General features: G+C 42.0%; 1 protein-coding gene across 1 annotated transcript; it reads left to right on the top strand.

Moving 5' to 3' along the window:
* Positions 1–8,045: 8,045 nt before the first annotated feature.
* LOC109216393 (protein FANTASTIC FOUR 1-like) lies at positions 8,046–9,243 on the top strand. The gene has a single exon (XM_019380539.1). It carries the CDS (start codon positions 8,211–8,213, stop codon positions 9,048–9,050), a length of 840 nt encoding a protein of 279 aa, XP_019236084.1. The 5' UTR covers positions 8,046–8,210; the 3' UTR covers positions 9,051–9,243.
* Positions 9,244–12,361: the final 3,118 nt, after the last annotated feature.

Here is a 12,361-nt window from a genome sequence, read left to right as displayed (position 1 = left end):
AGAGCACCCGCGTGAGCTGCCACCGAGGTGCCACCAGCAGTTCCAGATGGAGTCCAGACACCTGATAGGTCTGCTACTACTACTCCAGCACTCCAGGAGACTCTGGCGCTGTTTATGAGTATGTACACCACTCTAGCTCAGGCAGGGTTGCTTCCCCTTGCTACAGCTACATCCCAGGCCGGGGGAGGAGCACAGACTCCCGCCGCCCGCACTCCTGAGCAGCAAGTGCATGTTGATCAGGTTCCAGAGATTATCCCTGCACAACCGGTAGCCCCAGCTCAGCCCGAGGAGAGAGCAGTAGCTTCAGAGGAGGAGCAGAAGAGGCTTGAGAGGTTCAAAAAGTATTAGCCTCCTACATTCAACGGACTAGCCTCAGATGATGCTCTTGGATTTCTAGAGGAGTGCTACCGTATCCTCCGTACCATGGGTATATCAGGATCGAGCGGGGTTTCCTTCAATACCTTCCAGCTTCGAGGAGCCGCCTATCAGTGGTGGTGTTCTTATGAGTTAGACAGTCCGGATGAGGCAGCTTCCCTGACTTGGGCTCAGTTTTCAGATATGTTCACGAGAGAGTATGTTCCCCAGAGCCTCAGGGACACTTGGCATGCCGAGTTTGAGCACTTACGCCAGGGTACTATGACTGTCTCGGAGTATGTTGTTCGTTACACCGACTTGGCTAGACATGCACTAGCCTTGGTTTCTACGGTTCACGAGAAGGTTCGCCGGTTTATTGAGGGGCTTATTCCCAGCATCAGGTCTAGCACGGATCGTGAGTTGGAGATGGATATTTCTTATAAGCAGGTGGTGAGCATTGCTAGGAGGATTGAGGGTATGCATGCTAGGGATAGAGAGGAGAGGGAGGCCAAGAGGTCTCGAGAGTCGGGCCATTATTCTGGTGCGCGTGCCCCAGCTGCAGGTCGTTATGGTAGGGGTTATATGAGTTGCCCCGTTCATTCAGCTCTTCCAGCAACCAGTGGTATTCCAGCTCCACCTAGGCCTCAGGAGCCTTATTATGCACCTCCAGTATCTAGTGCGCCTCCTGCACGGGGTGCTTTCAGTGGTCAGTCCAGCAGACCTGGCCCGAGCCAGTCACAGCCGCCACGTCCTCCCAGAGCTTATTTTGAGTGTGGTGACACACGCCATATGGTGAGGGATTGTCCCAGACTTAGGAGGGGTGCACCTCCACAGACTTCTCAGCCATAACATGCCCCGCAGAGTTCTCAGGCTATGATTACAGCACAAGCTGCTACCTCACCTGCCCAGCCAGCTAGAGGTGGAGGTCGGGGAGGTAGAGGTCGCCCTCGAGGGGGGCTCAGGCCAGATACTATGCCCTTCCTGCCCATACTGAGGCTATCGCCTCTGATTCTGTCATCACAGGTACTATTTTGGTATGTCACAGAGATGCATCGGTTCTATTCGATCTAGGCTCCACTTATTCTTATGTGTCTTCTTACTTTACTCCGCATTTGGGTGTATCTCGGGATTCTTTGAGTTCCCCTGTTTATGTTTCTACTCCTGTGGGAGATTCTCTTGTTGTGGACCGCGTTTATCGATCATGTTTGGTTGTTCTTAGTAGTTTTAAGACCAGAGCCGATTTATTATTGCTCAACATGGTTGATTTTGATATTATCTTGGGCATAGACCTGTTGTCGCCCCATTATGCTATTCTTGATTGTCACTCCAAAACCGTGACACTGGCTATACCAAGTGTACGGCGTGTTGAGTGGAGGGGTGCTTTAGGTCACACTCCATTAGAGTTATTTCTTTCCTTAAGGCTCAGCGTATGGTTGAGAAAGGTTGTGATATATATCTAGCTTATGTGAGAGATGTCAGTATGGATACTCCTTCTGTTGATTCAGTCCCAGTAGTACGGGATTTCTCTGATGTGTTTCCAGCTGACCTTCCGGGCATGCCGCCCGATAGAGATATTGATTTTGGCATTGATCTGTTGCCGGGCACTCAGCCCATTTCTATCCCTCCGTACCGTATGGCTCCTCCTGAGTTACAGGAGTTGAAGGAGCAGTTGCAGGAATTACTTGATAAGGATTTCATTTGGTCCAGTGTATCACCTTAGGGTGCACCTATCTTATTTGTGAAGAAGAAGGATGGTTCTATGCGTATGTGTATTGATTATCGCCAGTTGAACAAGGTGACAGTGAAGAACCGTTATCCTTTGCCTCGTATTGATGACCTGTTTGATCAATTACAGGATGCTTGTGTGTTTTCTAAGATTGACTTGCGTTCAGGCTATCATCAGTTGAAGATTCGGGAGCCAGATATCCCGAAGACTGCCTTTAGGACTCGGTATGGTCATTACGAGTTCCTTGTTATGTCATTTGGACTGACTAACGCCCCAGCAGCCTTCATGCACCTGATGCACAACGGCCATATCTTGATTCCTTCATGATTGTTTTTATTGATGACATTCTGGTATACTTCTGGAGTCGGGAGGATCATGAGCAGCACCCGAGGACAGTGCTCCAGACCTTGAGAGAAAAGAAGCTATATGCTAAGTTCTCGAAATGTGAGTTTTGGTTGGATTCCATTGCTTTCTTGGGTCACATGGTCTCGAGAGAGGGTATTCAGGTGGATCGGAAGAATGTAGAGGCCTTGCAGAGTTGGCCCAGACCATCCTCAGCTACAGAGATCCACAGTTTTCTTGGCTTGGCAGGTTATTACCGTCGATTTGTTCAGGGGTTTTCATCTATTGCAGCACCTATGACCAGACTGACCCAGAAGGGTGCTCTGTTCCAATGGACGGAAGAGTGCGAGGAGAGCTTTCAGAAGCTCAAGATAGCTTTGACTACAGCCCCAGTTCTGATATTGCCTACCGGTTCGGGGTCTTATACTATCTATTGTGATGCCTCGAGAGTTGGCTTTGGAGCGATATTGATGCAGGACGGTAGGGTGATTGCCTACGCATCCAGACAATTGAAGATACATGAGAAGAATTATCCTGTCCATGATCTTGAGTTAGCTGCCATTGTTCACGCCTTGAAGATCTGGCGTCATTATTTATACGGCGTGCCTTGTGAGATATATACTGATCACCGGAGTTTGCAGCATCTGTTCAAGCAGAAGGACCTTAATTTGCGTCAGAGGAGATGGCTAGAGCTGCTGAAGGATTATGTCATCACTATCTTGTATCACCGGGGAGCCATGTGGTGCTGATGCTTTGAGTTGCCGGGCGGAGAGTTTGGGGAGTTTGGCTTATTTACCGGTAGCAGAGAGGCCCATGGCGATAGATGTTACGGCCTTAGCCAGCCAGTTTGTGAGGTTGGATCTTTCGGAGCCCAATCGAGTTCTAGCTTGCGTGGTCTCTCGATTTTCCTTGTTTGATCGTATCCGGGAGCGTCAGTTTGATGACCCTCATTTGCTTGTCCTCAAGGACAAGGTGCTGCGTGGAGATGCTCGAGATGTGACTATTGGTGATGACCGGGTGTTGAGGATGCAAGGTCGAGTTTGTGTACCCAATGTTGATGGGCTTCGGGAGTTGATCCTAGAGGAGACCCATAGCTCGCGGTATTCCATTCATCCGGGTGCCGCGAAGATGTATCAGGATTTGAGACAGCACTATTGGTGGAGGCGGATGAAGAAAGATATAGTTGGGTTTGTAGCTCGGTGCCTTAATTGTCAGCAGGTGAAGTATGAGCACCAGAGACCAGGTGGATTGCTTCAGCAGATAGAGATTCCGGAGTGGAAGTGGGAGCGGATCACCACGGACTTCGTATCTGGGCTCCTACGGACCTTGAGGAAGTTCGATGCCATTTGGGTTATTGTGAATCGGCTGACCAAGTCCGCGCATTTCATTCCTGTGTGTGCTACCTATTCTTCAGAGCGGTTGGCGGAGATTTATATCCAAGAGATTGTCCGTCTGCATGGTATTCCAGTTTCCATCATTCAGATAAAGGTACTCAGTTCACATCACGGTTCTGGAGAGCCGTACAGCATGAGTTAGGTACTCGAGTGGAGTTGAGCACAACATTTCACCCTCAGACAGACGGATAGTCCGAGCGCACTATTCAGATTCCTGAGGATATGCTCCGTGCGTGTGTGATTGAGTTTGGAGGGTCTTGGGATCAGTTCTTGCCATTGGCGGAGTTTGCCTACAACAACAGCTATCAGTCTAGCATTCAGATGGCACCGTATGAGGCTTTATATGGTAGGCTGTGTAGATCTCTGGTGGGTTGGTTTGAGCCGGGTGAGGCTAGATTATTAGGCACAGACCTGGTTCAGGATGCTTTGGAGAGGGTCAAGGTGATTCGGGATAGACTCCGTACAGCCCAGTCCAGACGGAAGAGTTATGCGGACCAGAAGGTTCATGATGTTTCCTACATGGTTGGAGAGCGGGTTCTGCTTCGAGTTTCGCCTATGAAGGGCGTTATGAGATTTGGGAAGAAAGGGAAGCTGAGTCCGAGGTTTATTAGCCCTTTTAAGATAATGAGGCGTGTTGCGGAGGTTGCATATGAGCTTGCCTTACCTCCCAGCCTGGCAGGAGTTCACCCGGTATTTCATGTTTCGATGCTCCGGAGGTATCACGGTGACCCGTCGCACGTGTTGGATTTCAATTCAGTCCAGTTGGACAAGGATCTATCTTATGTTAAGGAGCTAGTGGCAATATTGGACAGGCAGATTCAAAAGCTGAGGTCAAAGAACATTGCATCTGGGAAGGTTCACTGGCGGGGTCAGCCGGCCGAGGAGGCGACCTGGGAGACCTAGCAGGATATGCGCAGCCATTACCCTCATCTTTTCACTACTTCAGGTATATCTCTATGCTCGTTCGAGGACGAACGAATGTTTAAGTGTGGCAGGATGTAACGACCCGGCTGGTCGTTTTAAGAATTAACGCCCCGATCCCCTATTAACTGTTTTCCCCGTATTTGTTTCTGCTATTGTGAGTTGCCGGGAAGATTTATTTGGAAATTCGGAGTGTTTTGGGACACTTAGTCCCTAAATGAGAGCTTAAGTTTTGGAAATTTGACCATAGTCAGAGATGTGTGAAGACAGCCTTGGAATGGAATTCCGATGGTTCTGTTAGCTCCGTTGGGTGATTTCGGGTTTAGGAGCGTGTTCGGATTGTGTTTTGGAGGTCCGTAGCTAATTTAGGCTTGAAATGCTGAAGGTTGAAATTTTGAAGTTTCCGGTTAGATAGTGAGATTTTGATCCGAGGGTCGGAATGGAATTCCGGAAGTTGGAGTAGCTCCGTAGTGTTGAATGTGACGTGTGAAATTTCAGGTCATTCGGACGAGGTTTGATAGATTTTTTGATCGAAAGCGTATTTTGAGAGTTTTGAAGTTCTTAGGCTTGAATTCGATGCTAATTGGTTGATTTGATGTTGTTTGAGGTCTTTTGAGGATTTGTATAAGTTTGGGTAGTGATATATGTCTTGTCTGTGCTTTTGGTTGAGGTCGCGGGGGCCTCGGGATGATTTCAGGTGGTTAACGGAAAGGTTTGGAGTTGAGAGTTGCAGCTGAAGTTTCAAGTCTGCTGTCATAACCGCACCTGCGGCTTGGGGACCGCAGGTGCGAGACCGCATGAGCGGTCCAACAGCCGCAGAAGCGGTTTGAGGCTAGAAGAGAATTGATCGCAGATGCGGTCAGGGCACCGCAGAAGCGGCACCGCATCTGCGGTAGAGCAGTCGCAGGTGCGGATATCCCCCTTTAATGAAATCGAAGATGCAACCGGGTCTTCACAGAAGCGAGACCGCAGGTGCGGTCCCAGGACCGCAGATGCGGTTTCACTGGGCAGAAAAGGGGCAGAATCGAGGGTTTAGTTAAAAACTTGGAGAAATCAAATTGGAGCTCGGGGTAGGGCGATTTTGTGGGGTTTTTAAAGAGAAGATCATTGGGTAAAAATTCCTCATCCCTTTCTAGTTGTATTCTACTAATCTATTGTTAGTTTTATCATTTAATTCCGGATTGGAGATGAAAATTGGGGGAAAATTGGAAGAAAGTTCTTACACCTAGAATTTGAATTTTGATTGGGAATTTGACCTTGGATTTGGATAATTTTTGTATGCATGAACTCGTGAGAGTATGAGAGTTCTGAAAATATAAATTTTACCAGATTTCGAGACGTGGGCCCGAGGGGCGTTTTGGTCATTTTACCTAATTTCGCATATTAGCTTAGAATTTATTTGTAGAATCAGTTACTTGAAGTGTTATTTACATTATGCAGTTAAATTGAATAGATTTGGGCCATTTGGAGTCGAATACTCGTGGCAAGAACGTGGTTTCTGGTTGATTTGGAGCCGGTTCGAGGTAAGTGGCTTGTCTAACCTTGTGTGGGGGAAACTCCCCTTAGAATTTGATATTATTGATATTTGAAATGCCTTGTACGTAAGGTGACGAGTGCGTACTTGTGCTAATTGTTGAAAAATCCGGTTTTCATTAAGTACTTAGAATTGTGTTTTTTTCCTTTCCGTTTATACTACTTGCAAGTTAAGCCTGTTGTTAGCTTAGGGAAGCATGTCTAATTGATTTAACTGCTTATTTGTTCTACTGCCCTATTTGAATTATGTGCAGCATGCTAGGTTCGAAATACCTGCGTTACCTTCGTGTGAAATTTGATTGAATTGAGTATTCTTCTTGTTGTTGCTGTGTGTTTACTTTAGGACTACGGGGCGGTATCCCGGGAGATCCCCTGTATGTTTACTTTGGGACTACGGATTTGTATTCCAGGAGATCCCCCTGCACTTTTACTTTGGAGCTACGGGATTGCGCCTGGTAGATTCCCCCAGTATTGAGTATTTATATTTGGGACTACGGATGTGGTATTCCGGTAGATCCCCGCACATTTATGAGTTGGACTACGGGACTACACCCGGGAGATCCACTAGATATTTATATTTGGGGACTACAGGACGGTATCCTGGGAGATCCCCCCGATTGTTATCTCTGCGTTGAGCTGTATTTGTTTTTCCGTGATTACTTTGTTTCTGTTAAAATTGTTGTTGTTCTTCTACCCTGTGTTACCTTTTTATTGTTGCACTTAAGTATACTGTCTTATTCTACACTGTCATCATATCTTGTATTTCCTTTAACCTCAGCAGGGCCCTGACCTTCCTCATCACTACCCGACCGAGGTTAGGCTTGGCACGTACTAAGTACCGCTGTGGTGTACTCATGCCCTTCCTGCGCATATATTTCATGTGCATATCCAAGTACTGCGACTCAGACTTACCACGCTTAAGGCGAGGCACTTGTGGAGACTCCGAGGTATATCTGCCGCATCTGCAGACCGAAGAGTCCCTTTCTACTCTTCCCTTAAGTATTAGCCCTTCTGTATTTTCTTTCTTTGTTAGTTATTCTGGAGTTAGATACTTGTAGACATTCAAAGGCTTGTGATCATGAGATTCCGTGTTTTGGGAAATGTTACTAGTTTCAATAGTTGATATTGTGTATGCCGAGCGGCATTTCAAACACTGTTTTATCTCACTATTTCGGTTTTTAATTATTTCTTCCGCAAATATTGTTTATTTTTCGCATTGTTAGGCTTACCTAGTCGTAGGGACTAGGTGCCGTCACGATGGTTCACGGAGGGCGAACCGGGGTCGTGATAACTTGTAATTTAAATTTTTAGTATTGTTATGGAAAATTTGAAAGAAGTTAGAAAGGTCTGTGTTACAATCCATAACATCAAGTAACCTGAGTGTACTCATCCAAAAAAAAAAAAAAAAATTGATAGATATGTCCATTATTTGATGTACTTCATTATTAAAGCTTTGGTTGAACTGAGCTGAGGCTGACTCGGTAGAGAGAATTTACTGTTTAACCTCTAGAATAGAAAAGACCACCAAATGAGCACAAGTTTTATAACAACCCAATCCTTTTTCCATTTCCCAAGTGAGAGGTACTCCTGTAAAATAGCACCATTAATAAAAACAACACATTCCTCTTGACTTTATCAGCAATTCCATTCCCTTATCTCTAAGTCCAACTCAGCTCATCGCTTCTCCAACATTTTTCCCATTTAAACCGACGTAATTGGAACGGTTTAAAAAAGCCGAATTTTAGCTATACGTAATAACTTAATAAAAATTTACTCCAATATATTATAAATTTCTTGATAAAATTATCAATGAAACTCATTGACACCTATCCCATGCACCCCACCACAAGAATGCATGTTTTGCTCCATTAGAAAAACCAACCTGAAGTTTAACTCTTTTAGTTGCTTCTCTGGGCAACAACTCTAGAGAGAGTTGAATAATGGCTGCCTGTGGAGGCCTAAACCACATCTTTGCAGAAAATTCAACAATTCTTGATTCCCTCTCCTTTACAGAGATTTTTGAAGAATTAGATTTAAAAGATAACAATTCTGAGTCCTCCTTTTCCTCCTCCATCTCATCTTTTTCTTCTAATCTACCTCCATTGTCTGCCTCCTCCTCTTCATTATCATCAACATCTTCTTCTTATAATTCTTCTTCATTCTCTCTAGAAACAATCCACCAATCTGGAATTGAAGAGAAAAACAAGGACCCCATTTATCCAACAAGCAACCAACATTACAAGCATAGTGATAGCTTTTCCTCAAGAAATTCAGATACTCTATCATTATGTACAGAAGGCCTTGGATTTGAAAGCTCTGATGATGTTGAAGATATTATGAATTATTTGAGTAATGAGAATGAACAAGAACATGAAGAAATTAGATCAACATGCATTAATTCCAAGTTAGAAAATCATCATGAATATTCCAAAAGATATTCAAGAACAAATAAAGGGTCATTATTACCTCCTCCAATTTCTTGCATTGGAGGAAGTGGAAAGCCTTGGGTTTGTTTTAGATCTTATAGGGAAGATGGTAGGTTTATTCTCAAGGAGATTAGAATTCCTGAGTGGGAATTCTTGCATGCTTGTCGAGAAGATGGACGTTTGAAGCTACAGTATGTTCAATCAGATGATGAAATTCTAGAGGAAGACGAAGAAGAAGAGGAATATGACGATGATGATGATTCAGAGGATTTCGAAGAGGAACCAAATGAAGAGATAACAAATGATGATGATGATAAGAAAAAAGAATATGAGAATCTTGCTGAAGAACAATAATGTAGGAGTTGAAGAATAGGTAACATTTATAAAAGGTGTTTGTTAACTTTTTCTTTTGTAATTATTTTGTCCATTATGAAGTTGCAGGGGAGCTGCAAAGGAAAAAGTTTATAGCTACTTTTTCTTCTCTTTCAAATTTACAAATAAAGAGAACTTGCAATGGAATTCTAAGTTCCAGATTGAGATCTTATTATATTATCCTGAAATTCTTAACATTAATTTCCATTTCATTATGCTGGGTTAGGTCGCTTTTATATTTCCCTTCATCTGTTTTTATTTCTTTCATTAGACTAGTCTAAATTCCTTAATAATCAAGAATCTTTTTGAAAGTGATGGAATTGCATGACTTCATATATTTTTGGTGATGAGTTTGGAGTATAATAGAACTGGTGCACGAGTACGAAGGCACATATGTTGACAAAACAGGGTTCACCATGGTTGCCCAACCAAGCTTAAATGTTAGAGATAAAGCATACTTTTATTCATTCAATTATATATTCACCACACCCAAAATAAAATTCATCATATTACCAGGTTAGATTTCAGCGGCTGTTAACTTACTCATATCGTTGGTCCCAAACGCGATTTAGAAGAATTGTGATAAATTGACATTAACATAAAACTAATTAATATAATAAATACTCCTAGTATAGGATATTAACTTAAAATAACTGGACATGGATAAAAATAATTTTATATATAATCGGCATGGCTTGCTTAAGATTGAGGTATATTAGTCGTTGTTTGTGTTGCCATCTCAAGTTAAAGTATTTAACACGATACAATATTAGCTCATGAAAATATGACACCCAAGTTTGGGTTGGTTGATCTGGACATATATTTACCGCGAGTCAATTTAGATATAGTCCAAGTCTCAACTCATCTAAAAGTTGAGCTGATTTTAGCTAAATATGTAGCATAAGTTGACCCATTAGAAACTTGTTAATATATTTATAAAAAAATATTTGTGTCTTTAATATGTTTAATATAATATAACAATAAAGAAAAAATATTAAATAATTAAACAAATAATAAGAAAACAAAAAAATATATTCTATTAAAATTGGATTGGTTGGCTTCATAAATTCACTATTTACTTTTCCGGCTCGGTATATATATATATATATATATATATATATATATATATATATATATATATATATATATATATATATATATATATATATAGTATGTGACGATTTAGGTTAATTCTTCAATTAACTTATTAGTGACATGCCCATAAATCCATTTTAAACGTTCAAATTCAACAAAACCCCTCATTTCACACCGCTAAAACCAGCATAGCTAACGAAGCACATTCAGAGTGCCAAGATTATGTGCTATAATAAAGCCCGAAATAGATTATCACGACAAATTTGACTTGTTCAAACGATTCAGAGGCAGCACAAAGCCAGAACGGTGTTTTGACTAAGAATAGATTCGGGTAGTAAACAGTAGTTAGTAATAATTCTGGAGAAGATAAAATAATATAAACAAAAATATAAACAAAATAGAAGTTAATCCGAGCCCACTGAATTCACAGTGTTTCCTTAAGGAATTTAATCTCCTCCTAGTACCCAAGCCAAGGTTATGGATTATTTCCTCCCAGGATAGAAGGAATTACACACTGGTGTAGTGGTACTTCAAACCCCAGTGTTTCAGCGAACACAAAGTTCGGTAGCAAATCACACTTACTGTTGCTTTCTTTGAAGTTAAAACTATGCAGAAGAAGGAGGAGAAACTCAGAAAATCGTATGAAAATTCTGAGAGAATGGACTTGTATTTATAACCAATGTTGGGGTGAAATCTGAAGAAGTGCAACTCTTCAGAATGGCTGTTTATGCAAAACGGCCATAGCATAAATGTCATAACATAAATGATTATTTGCTCAACAATAAACCGGGAGAATTGAAGAGGGTGGTTATTTTCTGTTACAAAAACAGAAAACGGAAAAATGGAAAATGGTTGGATTTATTATAAATATTATTGAATTTAATATTAATATTATGTTATTTAAACGGATATTTAATAATATTTGTGTTAATATTTACTATTAACAAATAAATTTGGTCCAAAAATTAATCAATCAATCGATCAATTGACCAAATCCAAATCCAAATCCGAAGCCGAAGCCGAAGCCAAGCCGAGCGAGCGACTCAAGTTAATCATTTTCCGCAAGGTTTTATAATTGACATGACCCAAACATATATGTCATAATTCATTTGACTCAAGTAAGTAAGACAAAGCTGAAATTTTATTTTTATTCTCAACAACTATTACATTTAGCTTGAAAAGGCCCTCAGTGAGGTAACCTTTTCCTACAAACATTTGGTTCTTACTAATTACAACCTTACTAGATACAAAAACACACTTAAAATGTTCTTAACAAGAAGTCCGGTAGAGATTAAATTCTTTCTAATCTCGGGAACATGAAGGACGTTGTTCGAAGTCACCACCTTGTCAGGAGTCATCTTCAGAAAGATCTTCCCACATCCTTCAATCTTGGCTGTTGCAGCATTTCCCATAGAAAGAGTCTCTTCGGGTCCAACAGGAGCATATGTTGCAAAGGCTTCCCTAACAGCACAAACATGGCGAGTGGCTCCAGAATCAATCCATCACTCCTTAGGATTTCCCACCAGGTTGCATTCAGAAAGCATAGCACACAAGTCTTCAACATCTTCATGCTTTTCAACCATGTTGCCTGACCCTTCTTCTGTCTTTCTTCAGAGCACGGCACTCCGTAGATTTGTGCCCAGCTTTCCCATAGTTGTAGAAATTTCCGTTGAACCATTTCTTGCTTGGGTTGCATTTCGGTCCAGAAGCGTGCTTCCTCTTTCTCTTATTTTAAGAAGCATCCTCAACAATGTTTGCTCCCATTATTGTTGAGTTTCCATGGCCTCCCTTTTCAGCAGCTTTGTTGTCCTCTTCGATTCTCAACCGAACAATGAGATCTTCAAGGGACATCTCCTTGCGTTTGTGTTTCAAGTAGTTTTTGAAGTCCTTTCACAAAGGAGGCAACTTCTCAATTATCGCTGCTACTTGGAATGCTTCATTGATGACAAGACCTTCAATGAAAATTTTGTTAGTAAAATTACTAAAATTACATACTTTCAACATCAGTATTAATTCGATTTATACCTTCAGCAACGAGATCGTGAATAATCACTTGCAATTCCTGGACTTGGGTAATAACGGACTTGCTATCTACCATTTTGTAGTCCAAAAACTTAGCGGCAACGAATTTCTTCAACACGGCATCTTCAGTTTTATATTTCTTTTCAAGCGCAGTCCATAATTCTTTTGATGTCTCC

Source organism: Nicotiana attenuata, unplaced genomic scaffold (genome assembly GCF_001879085.1).
Source record: "Nicotiana attenuata strain UT unplaced genomic scaffold, NIATTr2, whole genome shotgun sequence".
Lineage (NCBI taxonomy): Eukaryota > Viridiplantae > Streptophyta > Magnoliopsida > Solanales > Solanaceae > Nicotiana > Nicotiana attenuata.
The sequence above is the reverse complement of the archived record's forward strand: the minus strand, read 5'-3'. Positions and strand labels throughout refer to the sequence as shown.